Consider the following 25,251-nt stretch of genomic DNA (forward strand, 5'->3'; position numbering starts at 1 on the left):
GACCTCAAGGGGAGGGACTGTTTCTAATCAATTTGGAGCATGAAGCCAAGACCTGTGCTGGGGTCTCAGGAATGCTAGAGCCCAACCCCCATGGTGACCTGTAGGGCAGCATGTAGAAGGCCCGGATCCACAGAGGAGCCTTGGGGGGCGGCGGGGAGGGGGGTTGTGTGAAAGCAAGCTGGCCTGGTGCTCAGATAGCCTGATAGACTCGAGTGCTTTCTGGGCTGTACCACTCTTCTGGGTTCATCTGGCCATGCCTCAGCCAAGTTATGCCTCTTAGTTCCAGATGTTTTTCATTCCCGGAGAAAGCTCGGAATGGCCACAGAAGGCTCGAGTGGGGGAATAAAGGATCGAATGGCCTTTTTGGAACTGGCCAAAGTGGACCAACACGTCTCTACTTCTCAAACATCACTGTGTCTGTCCATCCTGCCAATTCCATAGCTTCCATGGCCTTCCCAGCATTCTGAGCTGCAGGGAGAGGCATGAAGCCCTGGGATTCACTAGGTTCCAGTGTGTCCAGCAGACTGTGATGCTGGAAACGTTCCCATCGGTGCTGTCGATCCGTCTGCTGCTCTGCGGTGTGGACGGCACAGATCCAGACACAGAACAGATGGGTTACACTGACCTTTTTCCATAGTCACTAATGGGCTTACTCTTCTCAATTCTTAGCTAAATTATGATCTCCATTATTTTCATCAAACTCCACAGGAAGGGGGCGAAAAAAGAGACCCAAATAGGCTTGGTTAGTTACTTTATGTTTATTACGCGAGACCTTCATCAGTCCTCACTACAGAGCTTTCACTGCCAGCCTTTCCCACACCACCGCAGAGGGCACAGTCTAGGGAAGGAAGACTGGAATCCGGGAAAACTGGGCCGTTTAAGTATCCAGCAGGGGAGAAAGCACACATTCTTCGTTCTAGTGCTTCAAACCGATGTGCCACACAGGTAGTGGGAATGGAAGACACAGCAACAGCAGACCTGGAGGCAGGGCTCAGTGGTGGGGACAGTTCCTGCCGACGTCCCTGCTGCTCCTGGAGGAGCCTGGTCTTCGCTGGCGCTAACGGCCAGGGCAGCACTGCTTCCTGTGGGCGGTGTGACCAGTTGGGACGGTGGCGCTTGTGAAGTGCTGCTCGGCCTCCAAAACCCGAGCAGAATCCCCCATCTCTGTAAAGGTGCCACCGGCACTCGCTGTCCCCTCAGACCCTCCGCAGAGCACGTGCTGGGAGAAGCCTAGTCTACAACACAGCAAGTCGGTCTGCAGCACAGGCCCCGAACAGCACAGTGGCAAAGGACAGACCCCTGCGGGGGTCAGTGTTGGGCCCCGTCACTCACTCTCACTACCATCTCAGACACCGCTAAACCCCAGGGAGGACAGGGTGCAGACCCCTCTCCCGCATGTCCTCCGCCTGCAGTGCTAGACACTCCTGGTGCCTCTGGGAGCCAGGGTCTCCCCCGACACAAGTGCTCAGCGGGTCTGGTGGTGAGGTATTTCACACACCCAGGTGCTGCCGCTCCTGCCGTCTGCAGGACTCTCGCAGTCCCCAAGCACCTCACAAGTATGTCTGACACCACGTCACTGTCAGTGCCTGATCGGGTCATTCCTGTGTGTACCTGATATCCCAGTGCAGCCCTCCAACCTCTGCAAAACCCGCTGGAGAATGGTGGCCAGGCCATGCTGAAAGTGGGTCACACCGGCTGGAAAGAGAGGCGCCCAAGCACAGAGCGCGCGCTCACAAAGACTAAACTAACCCGCCTGGATGGCTGGTGGGTGAAACAGAAGCAGGAGCCTCTGCTGGTGGCAGCCTAAGAGGTCACACACCCTGTGCGGTGCTGTCCATCCTTAGAGCTTCCGCCACATTCGGCCCTCAGGGAGGTGCACAGGCCTTTCCTAGGCCGAGAACGACGCGCTGCTCAGCTTCCAGGCAGAGCGTACAGTCCAAGGAGGATCTATTCACTACACACCTGACAGCCAACTATCAAGGAAGCCCTGGAAAGTGGACTTCCCCTTGCTTCTCACCCTGCCTTGCTTACATGTTACTCCTGGTGTCGGGAAAGTGGGCAAGAGAGTGGAGCAGTGAGGGGAGATACAAAAGAAAAGGAGACTGGGAATGAAGACAGGAGTGGGCGGCTCCTGGGGGCACGGCACGGTGACCATGGAGAAGTGACTGTCGTGACCTAGAGAAGGAGTGTCTGGCCTTGGCAGGCGGAGGAGCTCTGGTTTGCTCTCTTCTCACGGACTCCGTCAGCCATGCTAAGGGCTCCTTGTGAAGTCCTGCATGCGGCTTGATAGAAAACTGAATAAACACTGGGGTTGCAAAAGCTGGAGGCAGTTTCCTGATTCAGGTGATTGGTATGCAAAGGCAAGACGGTGCCCATCACCTCCTCCTCCAGTCCAAGCAGATGTTAAGTTCTCTGGAACTGCCTGCAACATCCTGGTTTACAAAGTTTATCTAATCTTTTTCTATTAAAAAGCTGACGACACCAGACCACAAGTCTGATTAGTTCAGAGATGCTCCAGGGCGCAAGGGAGCCAATAGTGTCCAAATGGGAGACACCTGTGGTAGCAGCAGCCCGATTCCTAAGGCGGTGCCTGCTTCCCTCTCTGGGGTGGCCAAGCTGTCCATCTGCTGAGTCCTGGGCACGCTGAGCTCAGGTGTCCGCCGGGTTTACCTCTTTGGAACAGAAGTAGTGCACGACCACTCCATTGGGGTATCTCGCAAACGCGCTGCAGGGAAGACAAATGGCTTGGGAGTGACTGCCTATAGAGACCGCTTCTTACCTAGGACGGGCACTTACCCAGGAGCCATCCCAGCAGCAGCCCTCCCTCACCACAAGAGCAGCCTGCCCCAGTGTCTCTGGATTTACATAGCCATCATCTCTGTCCAATAACTGAACAGAGGATGAGGTCCACGGAGTTCGAGTACATGAATGTTCTTGTTAATCATCAATGTGAAACATGAGTGAAAAGGCCCGCGCGCCGGCCTGGCTTGGCACCGGCTTACTGAGAGGCAGGGATGCTCTTCAGAACAATTCAGGCTAATTCTCACAAAGGACAGAGTTAGGTCTTTCCAAAAAAAAGAATTCTTCCATGTAAGGAAAAGGACAAATAACTCTCCTTTGAGGGAAAGGGGATCGACTAGAGCAGTGGTTCTCAACCTTCCTAATGCCGCGACCCTTTAATGCAGTTCCTCATGTTGTGGTGACCCCCAACCATAAAATTGTTTTCGTTGCGACTTCATAACTGTAATTTTGCTACTGTTATGAATCGTAATGTAAATATCTGTGTTTTCCGATGGTCTTAGGCTCTACAGCAACAGGTCTCGACCCACAGGTTGAGAACCGCTAGCAGGGTCGCCTAAGACCATCGGAAAACACAGATATTTACATTACGATTCATAACAGTAGCAAAATTACAGTTATGAAGTAGCAACAAAAATAATTTTATGGTTGGGGGTCACCACAACATGAGGAACTGCATTAAAGGGTCGCGGCATTAGAAAGGTTGAGAACCACTGGACTAGAGTATATGCCTTAAAACAGTATGATCCTGGCTCATGATTTTACTCAAATCATGAGGCAGGAGGCTGAAAGATCTTTTTCTTCCTTCAAAGGTGCATCCCAAAAGATAAGGACCTCCTCCCCATATACAACTCTCACATACCCACTGGCTACATCCCAATTTCTAGCTGCCAGAGGGGAAGGACTTTGGGCAAGAAATCAACAGCCCCATGCCATACATTCCAGGTTTTTAAATTCTCAAAGCTCACTCCTGACAGCAAGGACTGTCCTCTCGGGCCTCAGGAGCTAAACGTGCCGGACGGTCAGCACCTGCGCTTTCCCCTTGGGTTAGAGGGCAGAGCGTGACCACCCAGAGCAGACCCCGCAGAGGTGCGAGCAGGCTCACCTGTTCCCAATCTTCTTCTTACACACCATGCACACCTTCTCCTCCGTGATGATGCACTTCACCTGCTGGTGTAAAATCCGCTCTTCCTGGACCTGGGAGGGCAGAGAGATTGGGGGAGGGTACCATGGTCTGCCCGCAAAGATTCCTCTACTTGGAACACTTGGTTAAAGTTGTGTTAAAGGAACAGAGATCTGCTTCTGTCTAGGACAGTGGTCGGCAAACTCATTAGTCAACAGAGCCAAATATCAACAGTACAACCATTGAAATTTCTTTTGAGAGCCAAATTTTTTAAACTTAAACTATATAGGTAGGTTCATTGTTATTAACTTAATTAGGGTACTCCTTCAATCGCACTATACGTGCGTGCCCAAACGTGGTATTTTGTGGAAGAGCCACACTCAAGGGGCCAAAGAGCCGCATGTGGCTCGCGAGCCACGGTTTGCCGACCACTGGTCTAGAGGAATATGTGGTAACTGTCTCGTAATAGAAAGTACTAGCCCACCCTAGGGTTTGCCAGGCTCATACCCGCAGGAACTCTGCATGGAGAAGGTTCTTGAGCACTTGATTGAACCGTTTCTTTTGCGCATTTTCTTCCAAGACTTTCTCCAGGAAGATGCGTATCTCATTAATCTGAGTGTTTGCTGGCAGAAGGTTGAGGGCCTCGGATGGGAACAGATGGGAAAGAGTGAGGCGGGACAGGAGTGAAACTGAGGGAACGGCTGAAGCCCCAGAGCTGGAGAACCCCAGGCCGTTTCTCCACCCCTTCCCATTCCGTGCTCCCTGCAAGCGCCCTCCATCCCCGAGAAGAGCTGACCTTGGTGGTGTCCAGTTTGCTGTGGTGCAGCTCGAGGACCTGCAGGGCAGCCTGGAGGTTGGCTTGGGGCTCCAGCAGTTCCAGCTTGATGGGCCCCAGGCAGTGGACGCTGGGGGGCGACAGGTACATCCGGAGCAGGGACAGGTACACCTGTCTCACAGGTACAGGCATGCGGGTCAGGCTGGCAGCACCCCCCAGAACGCCCAGTAAGAGGGATGGTCTACAGTAACAGCTGTCATGGAGCACTTAAAACTCATCATTTTCACCTTTTAAAAGATTTTGGTAGTCAAGAATCAACTGAAGGTATAAAAATTTAAGGATTGTGGTTCCCCTTGTTTGTTAACCATTGTCAGAATGCCAGCACTACGAAATGACGCAAAGCACTCCCTCATTTCCTTTGGCTTTGAAGGCCGAGACCCTGTCATGTTTTGGGTCTAAGGATTAAACCAAGATAAGATCTGCACTTCCTACTGGCACCAGTGCCACAGGACTTCTCAACTCAGCACTTAACATTTGGGCCAGATAATTCTTCGTTGGGCTGTCCTATTTAGCAGCAACTCTGGCCTCTACCTCCCAGATTCCAGAAGCACCGCCACCCCCAGTCCTGGCAATAAAAGATGTCTCCAGACATTGACAAGTCCATGTGCAATCTCGACAGAGCACATCTGACGTTCCTTCTCAACAGGCTAACCACATTGTTTATAATACAAGTCAGGACTATTGAGAGTAAAGGGGTGAGGATGCCACTCATCACATGGATGACAGATGGAAGCCAGAGCTATGCCAATCAAACCAGGACATGGGCACCCCGCCAATCCCTGAAGATGTACAGGCAAATCCAGTCGGTACCCTGACCCATGCCATCTTGTCTTAGCAATTCACACTGTGTCCCCTGCGGCCAAACCAGAGGACATTCGGAAGGCCGAGGGGGACAGTGGGAGGCATGCATGCTCTCTAGGACCAGGGTCACCACTTACATCTTTGTTGCCATCTTTGTTTTGGTCATAATGCTTGTGGCAGTACCTGCAAAGGAGAAAATGCTTAGACAAGGCCAGAGGGGCCATGTTTAGAGAAACACCATCGAAGCTGCCTGCACGACAGCACAATGGCAGCCAAACTGAGAGGCCAGCACAGGTGACTCTCCTTGCGGCAGAGTGGAGGGGTGGTGGCTCTCTTAGTCTCTCACGCCTCCTGTCTCTCTGGGGGACCTGCTTTCAGACCCCTGGGGAGCTGGGATGGCAGGGTCAACATACTCCTCAGCCATCTTTGTGTCCTTCAGGATGTGGACATAGATGAAGAGGGCTTGTTCGTGTTTCCCCATGCGCCCCAGCAGGAGAGCACGTTCTTCTAAGAGGCCTGTGGGGAAAGGAATGTAGGCAACCATTACCACCACGAGGCAAGCACAGGGCCAGGGCTAACTATTAGAGGGATGGATACTGGAGCACCTTCAACTGGGAGAAAAGATTTTTATTATTTGGGATTTATTACTACAATTTTTAAAAGGGGGAGGGAGCTACTTTAGAAGGGACTCTATTCCATCTTTTTGTGAGCACTTACACATCAAGCAACTCTACAATGTGCTAGGCTCTTCCAATAAGGGGAATAAACACCTGTCTCTGTTCTCACTGAGCTTACAAAAAAGATGGGTATGTCTTTTTTAGACAAATTATGCCAAATTACAACAATTGCTAAATAATGAATGTGGGCAAGAACATGTACTGAAGCAATAGACAGGTTTGAACCTGGCTCTCAATTAGCATGTGGCTCACACCCCAAGAGACTCCTCAGTCTCAGTACAAAAGCGAGTCCTCAGAAGGAACAGAGCAGGGCACTCGCCTAAACACGTGGTTATTCCCAGGCCCAGCTTTTTAGAGGCTTGGGGAGCTGGCAAAGAGAAAGGTCAGTTTCTGCACTACCGTCAGCTGAAGCAGCTTCTGGACCCAACCCAACCCTCACCATCAAAAGGAAAATCACAGATGAGCCGGCCTGGGTCATAGTAGCTGGAAATTTCCAAGAACATAAGGAGCTTCCGTCGATATTCTCCCAGCTCACCCTCTTCCTCTCCAGCAGGAACTGGAGTTTGGCCTTTAAGGGAAACAAAGCTCAATCTGAAAGGATGCTGCTGGGCAGCAGGATGGGGTTGTCAAGAAAAACGAGGGGGTGGGGTTCAATGACGTCACCACAATCATCAGAAAGGGCCTCCAGAGTAGTTTCCAGTTGGCCTCTCCAGTTTATGGTCTCTACATGGACCCCAAACATCAGCTTGAGGTGGAAAAACAAACACACACACAAAAAACCCAACTGCCTAGGAAACACTCTGGTAGGCAAACCTGTTTCTTATCTTGATGACAGATTGTTCCTCCCCCCTCCCCCAGGGGAGATGCCAAGATTCTTAGAGATGCCCAGACCCAGATGAGCTGCTGAGTCTCACATTCTGGGTCACTTAGCTGCCCTGGCTCCTCTGAGGAACTTCCTGCCCACATGGGACCGGGAGAGAAATCTGCTTCCCATGTCACACACAGCATCCTGGGGCCCAGCTTCCTCTAAGGCCAGGGGCCCCGTGACTTTCTACGAGAACTGGTACCTGCAGGGAAGGCCAGGAGATACTCCTTCATCAGACCTTGCACCTTCTCACAGTACAGCTGGATCAGGCAGTTGTGGAACCGGGAGCCCGTCTCCTCCCAAACGTGGATGACGTGCTCCTGAAGCGAGACACAGGTCTGCCTGTACCCTCAACACTCTGGCCCAGCCCGGGCGCCCAGGCTCCCTCACACTTTTCAGGCCCAATAGGTCCCATCCAGACTGTTCCCTAATTACGCTGCAAAGGTTACCAAGGGACAGCTCTTCTGAAACCACTGGGAAATTTCACAATACAACCCAGCAACACTGGAAATTCTTTTCTTGATTTCCAATCTAAGTTCCTTTATTAATTTTGTCTCATAATCCTCCACATCAGCCCATGTAATTAAGGTTAAATATCTGCATTCTGGTACTTCAAACTGATTTCATTGTCCTGTGGCCACAGTGAGTTAGGTTGTGCAACATGGCTTTGAAATGTTTTTCTCGAACATCCTTCTCTTTTATTCTCTATACTTTGCCCAGGTTTAGAAAGTATCAATGAAAAGTGACCCTTCCATCTTCGCCCACTGCAATCTCTCTGTAGAGCATGTTGAAATAACCCTCTTCTGTCCATTTCTATTAGTCCCCACGTGACACAAACTGCAATCAGAATCATCTAAGAGCTAACCCATGAGGCCTGGTTCCTGGGTTTGAAGCTTGTTAGTTCAGACCAAACAATATCTTACCAGATAAGGAATAGCCAGGCCCTTGAAATTCTCTACCAGGAAGCCGAGCACTCGGTCCCGGGGCAGAGACTCCACCTCCGGGAGGTCTTCGGTGAATATCTGTTAAAACAATCCCGAGTTCCAGCAGTGGAACCAGCTGACCGCAATGCTGCCCAATGTGCAGGCTCACAGGCCAGACTTCTGGGGTGGGGGCGGGGAACGTGCAAGGCTTCTGTCGCCAGGTAGTGTGGGACAGCCTGGGCAGGTCTCCTGGTGCCTGTGTAAAGCTCTTCCCACTACCCCACACTGGCATCTCACGTTTCCCAGTCCACTCTTCTGAACATAAGAGAAACTGCATGATTCCTTCCTCCTCCTCCATCCACGCATCTCTGGAGCAGAGTCAGGACCAACTGTGGTGCCAAATGAATCCAAAGACCCCTCAAACCTACCTTCAGGCCATCCTCTGGGAAGTCTCTCAGCACCCACACTGAGTAGGAAAAAATCAAATGCAGGTTTTCTGTGCCTGGAGGAAAAGTAAGACTTGCTCACAGGACTGGGAAGGCAGGTGCCCAGGTTGTCCCAGGATTTATTTTCTAGAGCAGAGGGCTCTGACCAAGCACCAGTCACTCAGGGCTGCTTGCTGGGCTGGCTACATTCTGAGCTATCCTGGGTCCCCCACAGGGGACTTTCCCCCCAGCTGACGGAGCAAGGAGGGAGGGGACTGACCAGCTGGAATCAGAGATGGAGGGAGATCAGGTCTGTCTGAACACTTTCCAACTCCCGTTTCAAAAGCTGGACTTACCCAGATGTTGCAGATATTGCACTGTCCTCTCGTGGCCTTTCAGCGGCGAGTTTGCTTTCTTGGACTGGTCCACCAGCACCTGCAGGGCTGGCCACGAAGCCCAAGAACAAGGTCACGGGCCTCCTCCAAGGCTCATCCCACAGATTCATCCCACCGGCCTGCCCTCCCGGCCGCGGTCACCTTTCTCATGGAGCCCCTTCTTCTCATACAGGATGATGAGCTCGCTGTACTTGTGAGCCTTCTTCAGCACGTGCTCGCTCTCCTCGATGTGGCAGTGATTGTTCTCCAGGCGCAGCAGGGGGGCTACCAGGGCCACGTTCGTCTGCAGAGGAGGCAGGACTTCAGCAGAAGTGCTTCCTGGAGACCCCGCCCTTCCCCAGCCGAGGCCTGCTTCAGGCAGAAAGGCCAGGGATTTAACAAAAGCAGAGACAGCAAACAATCCTTTTTCAGGACTACAGGGAGTGGCTTTTATAGCACTATAATCTTTCACGTGTTTTAACGGTTTTGGGGGGCAGGGAGGAAGAAGATATTTCCTTTGAGGGAACACTGTTCACACCACACCACTAACCCCAATCTTACCAGAGAAGACCAGCCCACTCTGGTCAATATCTTGTCTTAAACCTTTCATTTCAAGAAGCTCACAGGCATCAAGGCAAAGACTAGGTGGTTCCCATCATTGAAGACTTCGCTCTTGCTAACAGCAGGTGCCCCAAAGTGGCCCTTTTCCAGCTTCGGCAGGCTGGGGAGTGTGCGTACCCGCCTGCTCTAGGAACTCACATGGAGGTAGCACTTGAGCAGGGTGGTGTCGATGATCTGCAGCAGCTTCTTCTTGGATTTGATGGTGGGAGTGCCTTCCATGAGCGGGGAAGTGCTAGACTGGTGATCAGAGTCATTCAGCTTCTTTACCAACTGGCTCCGTTTCTGCAAAGGCCAAAAATGTGGGATCAAGGCCAGGACTAATCTTCCTTTATCACTTGATCTACTGGGTAATTTCAAATACCTCCAAATCAGCTCATACCTGTCCACACCCTGATCTCACGTTGGCATGCAATATTTTGGAAGTTTAAATATTTAATGGTTCTTGGAAACTTAAGTATATTTATGATGTATTGCTCAATTGTACATTAACAGTAGTTACAAATGAACTCAGATGACATTTTAAAAAACACAGAGTTATTTGGTTGCAGGAAATTTTTCAAAATTAAAATGACACTTCTGTTACAGAGATATGACAGAGGGCTCAATGAAAGATCTTCAAGCACCAAATGCATATATCAGGATCAAATTCTATGGAGAAAGTGGAATAAAAATTAAAGTTCAAGGAGTAAAAGAAACAATGTTAAATTTCTTTTTTTCTTTTTCTTTGAAAAAAACTTTTTTAAAATAGTTGAAACCTACAGAGCATTTTTAATGTGTCAAACACAATGCTAACATTTTCCTTAATGCAGATTTTCCGCATTTAATCCTCAAGAGACTCCCTGTGATAACGCACAATTTTTATCAGGGATCAAAACAGATGACTGCCAGCCCTGGCCAGTTGCTCAGTGATTAGAGTGTCAGCCCGCGGACCAAGGAGTGGCAGGTGCGATACCTGGACAAGGGCACATGCCTCATCATGGCCTGGGTCCCGTGCGGGAGGCAACCAATTGATGTGTCTCTTTCACATCGATGTTTCGCTCTTTCTCTTCCCCTCTTCTCCTTCCTACTCTCTAAAAATATCGATGGAAAAAATATGCTCAGGTGAGGATTAACAAACAAACAAACAAAAAACCTCAGATGATTGCCAAACTGCCACAGATAATAATTATTTACTGAGTATTTACTGCACACCAGCACTGTCAAGCACTTCATGTATTACTCTATTTTAAAGCTAAAAGAAATGCAGGTATTATTATCCCCATTTTATGAATGAAGAACCCAAGTACAGATGTTAGATACCTCAGAAGTGGCAGAGGCAAGTTTCAAATTAGGGTCTGATCCCAAAGCCCATGTTCTTTTATAATTATTTTTTAAGTCAATGTTATCAAGGTACAAGTTACATGTAGTAAAATGTACCCCTTCTAAGTGCACTATTAGGTGCATTTTGGCAGATATATACATGCATGTAACCACCACCCCAATCAAGGAATATATTTCTATCACTCCAAAAAGTTTCCTTTCCAAACAGTCCCACCCACCCTCTCCCCACTGATCAGTCTCTATCACTACAGAATAGTTTTTACCACCTCCAGAACTTTATATAATGGAATCACCCAGTTTGTATTGTGTTGTCAATGCCCATCATCTTATATGCTCTACCATCTCTCTGGCATAACCCTCGTGTCAGCTAACTTCACACATGCCTAACATCAGTGGAGAAGGCCAGGGAAAACGGTGTGCCTGGAGTGCTAAAGCTGCCAGGACTGACGGCCCTCTGTAAAGCCACAGGCTCAGGAGGCGTGCTGCTCCGGGAGCCTGTCTGACTGCGTCCATGGGCCACGCAGTGTGCAGACAGGCAAGTCTGTGTGCTCCCTGCAGGCTGCCAGCCACAGCTGGGTACTGCCGGGACCCAGTGTCGAGGAGGAGCCCAGGCCCTGCATGCCTGATTCGTCCTGAGCGACACCTGCTGACACAGAAGTAGACGGGAAGCTGGCTCACAATTTTCCTAGCAATACTTCTCAGTGCCTATCCAGGGGGCCCTTACAAAGGTCTGCAGAACACTTAACAGGGAAAAATATACTAAGTTCTCTGACGCTGAGTGGGTGTATAGCCTTCTGTGAAAGAACTTTGGTGTTAAGAAGCTTCAGTGAAGATGTTAGTTTTAGTGTTACCTTTAAAATGTCTCTTATCTGTCCATAACAAATTAAATTTTTTTAATCTAAAAATAATTGACCTAAAAAAACGTTTTAGAAAATTATATATTAACAAGGAAAAATTTTCTCAATGTATAACTAAATTTTTTTAAAGTAAGCTAAATAGTTTGATATCCCTTTGTAATAAATATACCAATAAATAAGTAAAACCTAATTCACAAATACATATAAAAGTCTGGAAGGACAACACTAAAATGTAGTTACTTTCCTCTGGGTTCTAGGTAGAGTTACAGGTGATCTGTATTTTTACTGTGTTTTCCAAGTTTTCTGCTTAACGCAATATTTTTTCTAAAATTATGTATGCTAAAAAAATGTTAGTTTTTAAAAATTTACTATTTTCTGTTAACTAAAATGTACTCTTTTTAGTCCCTGAACAGCTTAGTTAGTTGTGAATTTACTAGGAATCGAGTGTGTTTCCTAGTGTCAGGATTTGGCAAAAAGCAGCTCAATGGTACTGGTAAGCAGGAAGAAGCAGCAGAAAGACACTCCGCCCGCCCAGACTTCTAGTGTTCATTTATGGAATGTCTGTGGTATTACAAAAAGCCCTGGCGTAAAGACGCAGTTCCAATAAACTCCCGAGTCACTCCTCCATACACCTCTCTCTTATATCTACCTGTGTCAGGTAGTCTATCAGAGCTAAGTGACCCTTCTCCAATTCAGCCCCAGAGAGCACAGGCAGGGGGTTAGGATACTGCAGCTGCTTCCTGTAGTCTGTGGGCAGCAGGTCCGGGTACAGGCCCATCACATGGGTAGGATCTAGAATGGAAGGTAAACATGAGTCCCCAGAAAGAAGCACAGCAATTTAAGGATAAAATAAAACAAGTTCCTGAGAGAAACCAAGATGGTGGCATAGGTAAACACCTAAACTGCTGCCTCGCACAACAATTTCAAAACTACAACTAAAAGATAAAATAAAACAAGTTCCTGACATTTAAAAAAAAAAGAATAACTAACTTCATAAAGACTAAGTTCAAGTGAGTTATACACTTATAATTTGAGCACTATTTATACACATGTCACTTTACAAAAATGGCATGACTATATTCCAACACACACACACACACACATATATATATGCAGAATTAGAAATGAGAATTTATTAACTCTCTAAAAGCAAAGAAGAAAAATACTTCTAAGGAAAAACTGCTAAGACAGTGAAGTTGAAAAGATAAAAAAACTGGAAAAAAAAAGTCAAAAAGGAATATTACTAAAACAAAAAGACCAGGTAACAGACTACAGTATAAATTTGCAGCTTATATGGCAAAGGGCTAATATGTTGATTTCATAAAACAAATACACACAAATTGGTTAAAAAAACACATAAGATTTCATTTGATAACAGGGCAAAAGACAACAACTGACAAAAGAAGAATACAAATTAGTGATAAAATGTTCTGCTACATTAACAATCAAAGTGTTTTTACCATTAAAATGTCAGGTGAATTCAATATTATTTTATATTGTTTTCAGGTAGATATTTATATAATTTATGAAGTGATCCCCACCTGACACCATACATAATTGTTACAAATATTGTTGACTATATCCCTAAGCTCTACTTTACATGCCCGTGACAATTCGTACTTCTTAATCCCTTCACCTTATTCATTCCATTCCCTAACTCCCCTTCCCTCTGGCAGCCTGATCAGTCTGTTCTCTGTATCTATGAGTCTCTGTATCTATTGTTTGTTTACTTTTGTTCTTTAGATTCCACATGTAAGTGAAATCATATGATATTTGTCTTTCCTAAGAGACTAAAATTTAAGCAGTCTCATAAAAATTTTTAAAAAGCTAATTTTGTGAGTTGATGGATACCGGGAACCAATTCCAACATGTAATAATTACAAGAGTTTCATCAAAAGGTTGGTGAAGCTTGGGGGCTCAACAAGGGCTGAGCCACATATGTAGTTTACCTGTTGGAACGGCTAAACGGCACCTCCCCCAAACCTGAATAGGATAACTGTTTGCTGCCAGACAGCTCAGAGCATCTTAATCTGCATGTTATTGCCTCCTGTTGGCCAAACACCTGAACAACTGTAGGCTATTCCCCAAACTGACAATGCTTCTGTAAACCCTACCCTTTGAAGTGTATGTCTCCACCTTGCCTTAGGACAAATTTGTTAATAAATAGCACGGGGTCCTTAGACAAGGGGAAGTGTTTTAGCTCCTTTAGCTGAAGATCCTCTGACCCCCAATGCCTTCAAAACTATCTTTTGTCCTTGGACTCCTTCTTGAATCTATGCATCAGCCCCTTTCTCCAAATTGCTGAACCCTTTGTAATGCTGGGGCAAGAATCCTGGCATATGGACTTGTTAATTAACTTGGTTGTGCAAATCTTTAAGTATAACATATTTATATTTTACATTTAAATATATTATTATTTCATTTGTCAATTACACTTCCATAAAGCTGAAACCAATAAATATAAAATATTATAAAACAACTAGAGGCCCGGTGCACGAAATTCGTGCACGGAGGGGGGTTGTCCCTCAGCCCAGCCTGTACCCTCTCCAATATGGGACATCCCTCTCACAATCCAGGACTGCTGGCTGCCAACTGCTTGCCTGCCTGCCTTCCTGATTGTCCCTAACTGCTTCTGCCTGCCAGCCTGATCACCCCCTAACCACTCTGCTGCCAGCTTGTTTGCCCCCAACTTCTCTCCTCTGCCGGCCTAGTCACCCCTAACTTCCCTCTCCTGCAGGGTTGATCACCTCCAACTGCCCTCCCTTACAAGCCTGGTCCCTCTCAACTGCCCTCCCTTGCAGGCCGGGTGCCTCCCAACTGCCCTCCCCTGCTGGCCATCTTGTGGTGGCCATCTTGTGTCCACATGGGGGCAGGATCTTTGACCACATGGGGGAAGCTATATTGTGTGTTGGAGTGGTGGTCAATCTGCATATTACTCTTTTATTAGATAGGATAGAGGCCTGGTGCACGGGTGGGGGCCAGCTGGTTTGCCCTGAAGGGCGTCCCGGATCAGGTGGGGGTTCCCTTGGGGTGTGGGGCGGCCTGAGCGAGGGGCCTGTGGTGGTTTGCAGGCCGGCCACGCCCCCTGGCAACCCAAGCGGAGGCCCTGGTATCTGGAATTTATTTTCCTTCTACAATTGAAACTTTGTAGCCTGGAGCGGAGCCAAGCCTGGGGCTCCCTCCGAGGCCGGCAGCCATTTGTGTTGGGGTTATGATTGAAACTTTGTTGCCTTACGCGGGTGGGCCAGGCCAGGGTGTGCGGAAAGCTTTGCTTCTCCTGTTGCCGGCGGCAACCCTGGCCTGCTCTCTCAAGCTCCATTCTGCCGCCATTTGTTTGAATTTGTTTACCTTCTATAATTGAAACTTTGTAGCTTGAGTGGAGGCTTAGGCCTGGCAAGGGCAGGCGGAAAGCTTGGCTTCCTCTGTTACCTAGGAAACCTTGCTCTCTGTGGCTGTAGCCATCTTGGTTTGGGTTAATTTGCATACTCGCTCTGATTGGATGGTGGGTGTGGTTTGTGGACATGTCGGAGGTATGGTCAATTTGCATATTTGTCTATTAGATAGGATAACAAACATCAAGTGGCATTTTCATATCCATTTAATTAGTAATAAGAGTATTTTTTTAATTATTTTTAAATATATTTTTATTGATTTCAGAGACGAAGGGAGAGAGAGAGAGAGAGAGAGAGAGAGAGAAAGAGAGAGAGAGGAAGAGAGAGAGATAAAAACATCAATGATGAGAGAGAATCACTGATTGGCTGCCTCCTGCACGCCCCCGACTGGGGATAGAGCCTGCAACCCCGGGGATGTGCCCTTGACCGCAATCAAACCTGGGACCCTTTGGTCTGCAGGCCAATGCTCTATCCACTGAGCCAAACCAGCCAGGGCAATAAGAGTATTTTTATATAATACTACCCAGTGCTTGAAACATTGTGAAACAATCACCCTTACACTGCTAAGGCAAAAAATATTTCTACCTCAAAAAGGATAAAAGCATTCACACCTCCAATCCTATTTCTAGGAGTTAATCCTAAAAAAAAAAAAAAGGAAAAGATGGGGGCGGGGGGTGGGGGGGAGCAACATTTGTATGGACAGGTAGCAAAACTTGTTAACAATGCAATTTTGGAAACAATGAAGAATTTATTCAACAGCAAAATAATGTATTTTTCATTCAAATGGTAGAGTATTATGCAGTCATTACAAATTCTAAAAGGCACCTAGCAACATGGAAAAACACTAATTTTTAAGTAACGAAAGCTATGAAAGTATATTATAACTATGTTGGAACATACACATGAAAAGAAGCTTGAGTGAGGAAGAGACAAATGATCTCTGCAAATGCTAATAATATTCACTACTGGACAGGAGGACCAGACCTTAGACCAAGGTTAGTCAACGGAGGACCTGTCGAGAAGTCCAGTCAATAGCCAACTGCCCCTACACAGCACTGCCACCAGCACATCCTCCTGCCACAGGAAAGGATCCACTGTGCCTTATCTTTCCTACTAGATTGATCTTTGAAAGCAGAATTCCATCTGATTAGTTCTTCTTGGGCCCAGCAGAGTGCACTGAACTCACCAGGAGCTCAGTACATATTTGTGGAATGAATAAATTCAAAGGTAGTAGCTTTATTATGAATGAATTTAAACCTTTGGACTGGGGTTCAAGCAGCGTTGGTATATGGAAAAAGAATCAAATTACTACAAAAATTCTGTCTTATTCCAGTGTCTTTTCAAAGAGCTGGTGGATAAATGTCCCAAATGAGTTCACTCAAAGGAAGGACAGTAGATATTTATGAATCTCAGGTTGCCCAGCTTCCATATCCCTTCTTAACAGCAACTTATTTCCTTTTGGCAACTCCCTCTTCCACGCCAGGTGTAGTCTTGGTAACAGAATAGTTCTGGGCACCTACCCTACCTTGGTCTTCAGAAGCAGAGAGGGGCCACAAACTCTTTCCCCACCTCTGGCAGGTAGAGGAAGTGAGACTACGACCTAATCTGGACAATCCGAGCCCCTTGATCTTGAGAAAGTGACTCAAGAATGACCAGCAGTAGAGCACACCCCGAAGTATACTGCATCCTACATGCTCCTCTTAGAGAATGTGGACACTCACCCACCAAGAGGTTTGTCTGTGTTCCCTGGCCTTAAACCTGGAAGGACCCTTGTATATCAACAGACTATGGTAGGAGAGTCATAAAAGGCAATGAGGCTTCCATTGGGAAACCTAGTGTCTCTGCACGAAGACACTCAAGCATCTTTGTAGAAAGACCCACTTGGATAAGAACCGGGGCCCTAGCCCATGGCCAGCACTAACTTGTCAGCTATGAGAGGGAGTCACCTTAAAAGTAGATCCTTCAGCCCCGTTAAGACTTCACATGACAGTAGCTCAGCCCACATACAACTGCAAACGCATGAGAGACCCCAAGCAAGACTCCCCATCTGAGTCTTCCCAAATTACTAACCAACAGATACCGAGAGAGGTAACAGATGATTTGTTATTTTAAGCCACTAAGTTTTGGGGTGGTTTGTAACATGGCTTTAGATAGTAATATAAGCTTGCAGGGGGCAATTTGTGGGTTTTTTTTGTTTGTTTTTTAAATATATTTTATTGATTTTTTAGAGAGAGGAAGAGAGAGGGATAGAGAGTTAGAAACATCGATGAGAGAGAAACATCAATCAGCTGCCTCCTGCACACCCCCTACTGGTGATGTGCCCGCAATCAAGGTACATGCCCTTGACCGGAATCGAACCTGGGACCCTTGAGTCCGCAGGCCGACGCTCTATCCATTGAGCCAAACCGGTTTCGGCCAGGGGGCAATTTGTATTGAGGAAGCAACAACAGGGGAGGTGGTGTAGCAACAGCTAAGGAAGTGGCTGTGCCGAGGAGTCTGCCCAGCCTGCCCATGCCACAAAGGGGTTACTCTTCGGCTTCCTGCTTCCTGCTAGGAGGTGCTCTGAAGTTCCTTTGGTTCCGATCATTCCTGAGCCTGGTGCCCATTAATTTTGTGGGCTCCTTTACTGCCATTCCCCTTATGTTCCACTAACCATGCTTAATTTATTCAGATACTACTTAAATTACCCAGCACTGTTCTCCATTGCTCACAACCAAGAACCTTAACTGATACAGGGAGTTACCTCAGCTCATTATTGGCCAAAAATAAGGAAGGTGGGAAAAAGGCAGAACAAAGAGGAGAAAAGAGGAGATAAATAATATTATATAGAGTCTAACCATATAGATTGATCCTAATTAAGCAAAAAAATGGAATATATAGAAATAAAAAATTCAATAATAATAGCAAACAATTGGCACTTATTAAGTAACACACACTGTTCTAAGCATTTGACATAATCTCATATGAGGTATTATTATTTGCTCTGTTCTGCAGAGAAAAGAACTGAAGGCCAGAGAGGTCCAGGAATGTTGCTGGCGGTTAGGCTGTCTGACACCAAAGTGCCTGCTTGTCACCGTGATGCTCAGGATTTTTAAGACACTGAGAAAAGGAAGGGCTTCGCAGCCCTGCCCTGTGCTGGCTCTCAAAAGTGACCTGCTGTTTGAGTCTAAGCTCAGGTCAGGGACTTTTGTCTAGAAGAGTATTCAACAAACACTCCATTATGGGATACACATTTGTTGAAATGAATGACATTCTGTTACCTTTCTCTAATGGCAAGGGCAACTCATCCTGGAAAACTGGAAGTCTGTCCGTATTTACAGGTGAGACCAGATTCCTAAGATTAGGACTATAAATATGTCACCTGCAGGATTCTGTTAGGTATGAGGATCAGTTTAGGTGCGTGTAAACTTTCCCCTTTCTCAGAAATCTGGTGTCATTTCTCCTCATCCTGTCCACTTTCCCTTCCTCATTACTTCCTTACCCAGGGCTGCACCCACTTGTTACCTGTGCCGAGCTTAGCAAAGACCTGCATGGACTCATCAAAACGCTTCTGGCAGAAGAGGTTGAAGGCATACAAGTTTTTGATGTGATGGATCTGCTGTTGCTTCTCACTGTCAGAATCATCTTTCATTTCCTAATAAAAGAGTAGAATAGGTGAGAGCTCGCTCACTCAACAAATATTTATTCAGTACACACTAGGTATTAAACAACACCCAGGAGATACAAATTCAACATGTACAGACAGTCACATGGTATCTGCTCTCAAAGACTGCCCTCACAGTCTAATCGTAAGACGGATAAGCAAGTATGCAATTAAAATACAACAGGGTTTCTACAAAATATACCTGACTAGTAAGGTATTCCTGAAAACGACCAAGGTCATAAAATGCAAGGAACGACTAAGAAGCTGTCACAGATCAGAGGACACTAAGGACAAATGACCAAATGCAATGTGATGTCTGAATTTAAACCTAGAGCAGAAGAAAGGGATATTAATGGAAAAACTGGAAAAATATGAATAAAGTCTAGAATTCAGTTTAAAAACAAAAATAATCAAAACCCAAACAAAATAGAGTAAGAGATGACAGAAGCACCTAAGAGGGGTAAGCAACAGCCTGAGCCGTGGCTCTGGGAAGGATTCTTGGGAGAAAGTAAACTAAGGCATAAAAAATGAGCTGGAGTTAAGGCAGGTGACAGATGGGAGGGGAGACGGAGACTGTGTTCCTCCGAGCAGAAAACAGCAGACGTCAAGGCCCTAAAATACCAGAGAGAGAACACAGTGTGCTCAGGAATAAAAGACACTTAACACAGCAGGCACAGCGTTTATTATCTCTGTACCTTACTTCCAACCCCTTTCCCCTGCTGTCTCCCTTTTAACCAATCTTGACTAAATTTAAATTCTTCCTTCAAAATGCCTTGCATTCTTCTCTCTTCCTTTCCTCTCCTTTTCTACTGCCATTGCCCTAGTCCAGGCCACCATCAACATGAGGCAGCACCTCGCCTAAAGCCCTCCCACTTGAAGCTCTAAAGGTTTTCAAAACCTTATGCAACTTCCTTATCCAGCTTCTTTCCAGACATTCAAGCCATACCCTCCACTCCAGTCAAGATGGGCTCCAAACATCTTAGAAATACTTGTTACCACTTCTTTAACTTCCTTGGGCTCCTCAATGCTCCTGTTTCCTGCTCCTGATCTTACCTCTCCCGAATGGTCCAATCTGAGGATGCCTTCTCCAGCCCTCAGGGAACTGTCCCTTCTCTCACATTTTGCTCCACATTTTGTCAACACTGAAGTTTAGCCTATTATTGCCCTCTGAAAGGGACATATATGGTCTTTATTTAAATAAAAGACAGGTTCCTCAAGAGTTAAGATGTTATGGACCAACCTTCTTTCATCATAGGGCAGACCACCTAGTAAGTGCAAGCCTAGAAAAGAGAAGGAAAAATGGAAGCCCACTTCCACCTTCCCTATCGAAGATTAAACCAGATCATTGTCTACTAAATTATTTTATTCTATTAATTCTATGAAGTACTATAATTATAAACTTAAAAATAATTTGCATCAGGAAGATCACTGAAAAGATCTGAAAACTTCGTGTTAAGAAAAATATAGGTACTCAAAAAGCTATGTACTGCATGATACTGTTTTTTTATTAAAGTTTAAAACTAAATACATATTCTAACATACCTAATAAAATTTAAAGGGCATGATAAACACGTAATTTTGGATAATGGCTGTTCTGGAGGGGAGGCAGAGGGATGGGTTGGGGAAGAAATTACAAGGTTATCAGTTCTTTTTCTTGAGTAAGGTGGTGGGTATTCTTTAATTTAAAATAGAAATAAAATAATATAGAACAATGCATGAGTGGAAAATAACAGAATAGTAAGATGCTGACATTAAATGTCCCAAGAAAGAAATAATTTTTATGGGATATTAAACATGTTCAACTATTAAGACTGGATTTTAGTTTTAAATCCAGAACTCATACATCCAAAATAAATGTTGTTCTTCAAAAATATCCACCATATGTGATGTAAGCATATATACCAAAATTTGTGACAACGGCTTTCCTTTCAGAAATAATTTACAAGATACTCTAGAAATTAAGTTTTCCTACTACTGTCTTCAAAAACACTTTGCTATTACCAAATTACACCGTCTGGTTTAATGACTAGGAAAGGTTCAGAATGACTTTTGGTTATTTTCTAAAATCAAACCCACCCTCTATAGAGGACTAATCCCCACTGGGGATGTTGAAAAGAATAAGACAAGCCTCAGAAGCCAGTGTCCAAGATGTCTGTTGGCCCTGAAGCATCGCTGGACCCAGAGCATGGTCAGTACTTTGCCGAGAATATCATCCCATGCAAACATTCAAGGAGAGTGACAGTCATAAACATAAAGGCGCAGCCTGCTGAATGCAGCAACTTAAGATGAGAGTAGAATACCTAACGGCCTGCTTGTCCAAACGTAACAGTCCACTGTTGAAAGAGATGCTGAGGCCCTCTAGTGGTTGCATTCAACCACACCGGAATCTTTATTTATTTATTTTTTATTTTAGAGAGGGAGATAGAAACATGGATGTGAGAAAGATACAACAGTTGCCTTCCATATGTGTCCTGACCAGGAACTGAATAGCAACCCAGGTATTTGCCCTGACTGGGAATCAAACTCTCGATCTCCTAGTGCACAGGACACTCAACCAGCTGAGCCACAATGGCAGGGCAACCAGACTATAATCTTACATTTACAATTGTTACTTTACTCCAACATTTGCGTTGTCTTTAATTTTTCAGGACCAGATCATTATCTACTAAATTATTTTATTCTATTAATTCTGAAAGGACTATAATGATAATTGACATTAATTCTACATTTGCAAACTGAAAAAGTGAAATCACTTCAAGTTACATAGATACTTTGTGGCAGTCACACCCTGAATCCAGGGTCTCAGACTTTCAGCTCTGTGCTTTTCAACCGGTCGAAACCAAATAAGAAAAACTAAACACAAATCACCTACTGAAAGGGCAGAGCAGGACAGCACAAAATGTACTGTACCCTCCATCCTGTGTAACTATGTATATGACTCCTTTTTCTTAGAAAACCGCGAGAATGTAACAGTTGCATAAACCTGCCAATAGGAATGTAGAGAAGTAGACTCAGTCCAAATTAGGCAATCTCTGTAACCCACGTCACTTCCCTAAGCCCACCCAAATGACCAACCCTTTATAACCTACCGCTCTCCCGGGGCTCGCTCTCTCGCCCCGCTGCTGCGTCAGAAAGAGGCCGGGAGCCAAACCCAGGTTTGAATAAAGACTCTTTGCTTTTGCATCGGAGAAAAGGCTCCCTGGTGGTTAATTATTGGAGACCCCGAACTCTGGGCATAACACTACTTTGGAGAACAATGTGAAAGGCAGACTCACACCCAAATCTTAGAAACAAGACTTACTGCAAGCTGCAAAGCCAATTCAAACTGTTTGTCCTGGAGCAGCTGTTGGATTTGAGTTGCCATGGGGACAGGAATAAGTCTCCAAACAAAATGATTGCTGGCCACATAGATAATGTTTGATCTGGAGGCAGGAGCAAAAAAAGTATCAGCAAAATGACATAGGCTTTATGATGACATAGGTGACTTTAAAGCTTTGTAATGATAATGATATGCAATTACAGCAAAGAAAGAAACTCCTTACCCTCCTGAAGTGATGAAACGAGGCCTCTGCAATTCAATGCTCTGGACCAGGAGCCGTGGCTCGAGTGTTCGGATCTCCACATATCGAGGCAACACTGCAATGATGTAGGGAGGCTGGTGCTCTGTGCAAAAGAGAATACCTTGAGTTGCAGTTCTGATCTAAGGTTTTAGGTCTATGAACTGTCAGTTGCCCATTTCTAAGTTGCATTTAAACGGGATCTCCAAAAATCCCACAGGTCAACATCCAGCCAGGATCCTATCATCTATATATATAAAAGCCTAAGTCCGACGGGTTCGACCACTCGCCTGGTAGCTATGACGCGCAACGATCACCAGGGGCCAGACGCTCCAACCAGTAGAGGAGGGAGCCCGATTCCTCATGGAATCGGTTAGGTTGCTGCTGGGGCACTGTCGGCCCGAATCTGCTTCACCTGTACCCGAACCCAGAAAGAAGGGAGGAGGGAGCCCAATTCCTTGCAGAATCGGCTGTGGGTTAGTTGCTGCTGGGGCACTGTCAGCCCCAATCTGCTTCACCCACACCCCAGACACAGAGAGGAGGGAGCCCGATTCCAGGGTGCATCACCCGAGAACTGCCCTCTCTCCATCTGGGACCCCTCGGGGGATGTCAGAGAGCCACTTTTGGCCTGATTCCCGCAGGCCAGGCCAAGGGACCCCACCGCTACATGAATCCATGCACCGGGCCTCTAGTGCGATATATAAAGACAAAAAGGTTGTTTGCCTGAGTGATGCTAAAAGAAATCTCTTACACAAAAAAGATGCACTCAGCTTTGCTAAGAGTGACCTGATCCTACTCCTACCATTTCTCCCAAAGAACTGGGTGGAAGCTTCACTTGCTCCTTTCTCATCAGTCACAAAGCAAGGCAAGAGGAGTGCAACTTCTTTACCCCTAAAATTATGCTAAAAAAATGAGTCCCACATTTCTGGCCACTGTTGTTTCTGTTTGAGATTTTCACAGGGAAGAGATGCAAAACTCCACTTGACATTTTTGTTTTTAAATATAATTTTATTGATTTTTAGAGAGCAAGGGAGGAAGGGAGGGAGGGAGAGAGGAGAGAGAGAGAGAGAGAGAGAGAGAGAGAGAGAGAGAGAGAGAGAAACATCAATATGAGAGACATTGATCAGCTGCCTCCAGCACATCACCCACAGGGGATCAAGCCCACAACCTGGGCCTGTGCCATGACAGGGAATGGAACCGGCAACCTTTTGGTGTATGGGATGATGCCTAAGCAACTAAGGCACACTAGCCAGGGCTCCACTTAACATTTAATGGCTCACAGAGAAGGCAGCTGGATTGTGTTCTCAGTGCAGCTGTTTTCTACCACTTATATGAGGTATCTAGAATGTCAAATTCATAGCAACAGAAAGGAGAATGATTGTTGCCAAGGGCTAGGGGAAGGGAGAAATGTGTTGTTTAATGGATATAAAGTTTCAGTTTTGGGAGATGAAAAAGTTCTGAATTCTGTTGCATGGTAATGTATGTAACACTACTGAACTGTACACTTAAATGGTTTAGAAGGTAGATTTTATGTTGTTTTTTACTACAATTAAAAATAAAATTTTTAAAAATTATAAAAAATGAACCACTAGATGACATAATTGTCATATAGAAATTTAACCTCAAAGAATATATTCATAAGAATAGTTTCTTAGTGTGGCTAACTTGCTATGATTTAATTTTTCTCATCTATTTTCTGATAAAAAGCTTTTGATTTTATATTTGTAATTTATACTCTAAATGAGTAGTACAATAAAATTTTAAAGCCAGAAGGGAACTCAGAAATGAAGAAACTGGAGCATAAGTAATATTTTCATCAATTTAAATGCTATTGTTACTATGCTGCTATTTTTTATCTTACCAGAAAACACAATTAAAAAACATTGTTTTGCACTTGATTTTTAAATTTTCTTTCAATGTTGGTCTCATTTTTTTAAAGCTAGTATAATTTTCCTCAGTGTTAATTTGTATAAATATGTAAAATTTCTCTCCTTTTTTAATCTTAATAAGGTCTAATTATTATTTTTAATATATATTTATTGATTTCAGAGAGGAAAGGAAAAGGATAGAAACATCAATGATGAGAATCATTGGTCGGCTGCCTCCTGCACGCCCCCTACTGGGGATTGAGCCTGCAATCCGGGCACGTGCCCTTGACTAAAATCTAACCCAGAACCCTCCAGTCCACAGGCCGATGCTCTATCCACTGATCAAAACCAGCTATGGCAGGTCTAATAATTTTTTAAAGGTAATCTATAGTAGAAACCCTGTTGGTTGTGAAATTGCATTTGTTCAGTCTCCCCAACTCTTCAGTAGTGTTTCTCAAACACAATAAAAATGGTCTGGATCTCTGTATCTTCAAAACTTAGCAGAGTGGCTAGTGTGCAGCAGACATAATAACTGGCTGACAATGACATGACTCATCTATTCTTCAAGCATTTACTAAAAGGCCATGTTTCAGACACCCCCCAGAGTGGATGGAGACAGGAGTCCTTAGCTCACAGAGCTCCTACAGTAGCAGAGGCGACAACTCCCTGCACCCAGAGGGACCATGTGGGTGCCGTGACAGAGAAACCTGAAAGGCTCTGGAAGCAACAAGGAGGAGGTGGCTAACTCTGCCTGCGGGTCAGAGAAGCCTCCATAGAGGAAGTGCCGCTGCATGGGGCCTTGTCATATGAGCAGGATGTTGCTGGGTGAGAAGAAAGGAAAACAGTGCAGACAATGGCAGGGAGGGGGAGTCCAAAATGTCTGGAGCCTGCCCTGGCCGGTTTGGCTCAGTGAATAGAGTGTTGGCCCGCGGACTGAAGGGTCCCGGGTTCGATTCCAGTTAAGGGCACATACCTAGGTTGCAGGCTTGATCTAATCGGGGCATAAGCCGGAGTCTCACATCCATGTTTCTCTCCCTCTGTCTCTCCCCCTCCCTCCCACCCTCTCTAAAAATCAATGCAAAAATATCCTCAGGTGAAGATTAAAAAACAAAACAAAAAGAAAATGACTGGAACCTGTGTGAAGTAGTCAAGATGAGAGCAGAAATAAAAG

General features: G+C 45.7%; 1 protein-coding gene across 1 annotated transcript in view; it reads right to left on the reverse strand.

Moving 5' to 3' along the window:
- Positions 1-743: 743 nt before the first annotated feature.
- The window catches only part of VPS39 (VPS39 subunit of HOPS complex), a 48,403-nt gene continuing 23,895 nt past the window's right edge, over positions 744-25,251 (reverse strand). The window contains exons 9-25 of the mRNA XM_079768475.1: positions 22,198-22,318; positions 21,957-22,077; positions 18,517-18,646; positions 12,270-12,412; positions 9,582-9,725; positions 8,985-9,126; positions 8,805-8,891; positions 8,452-8,525; positions 8,024-8,122; positions 7,303-7,420; positions 6,675-6,803; positions 5,972-6,074; positions 5,696-5,741; positions 4,719-4,868; positions 4,430-4,564; positions 3,905-3,996; positions 744-2,725 (exon numbers count right to left, since the gene is read on the reverse strand). Of these exons, the coding sequence (XP_079624601.1) occupies positions 2,650-2,725; positions 3,905-3,996; positions 4,430-4,564; positions 4,719-4,868; positions 5,696-5,741; positions 5,972-6,074; positions 6,675-6,803; positions 7,303-7,420; positions 8,024-8,122; positions 8,452-8,525; positions 8,805-8,891; positions 8,985-9,126; positions 9,582-9,725; positions 12,270-12,412; positions 18,517-18,646; positions 21,957-22,077; positions 22,198-22,318 (1,910 nt within the window). The 3' untranslated portion in view covers positions 744-2,649. The remainder of the gene's footprint in view (positions 2,726-3,904; positions 3,997-4,429; positions 4,565-4,718; positions 4,869-5,695; positions 5,742-5,971; positions 6,075-6,674; positions 6,804-7,302; positions 7,421-8,023; positions 8,123-8,451; positions 8,526-8,804; positions 8,892-8,984; positions 9,127-9,581; positions 9,726-12,269; positions 12,413-18,516; positions 18,647-21,956; positions 22,078-22,197; positions 22,319-25,251) is intronic.

The sequence above is a fragment of the Cnephaeus nilssonii genome, assembly GCF_951640355.1.
Source record: "Cnephaeus nilssonii genome assembly, chromosome: 4".
Classification (NCBI taxonomy): domain Eukaryota; kingdom Metazoa; phylum Chordata; class Mammalia; order Chiroptera; family Vespertilionidae; genus Cnephaeus; species Cnephaeus nilssonii.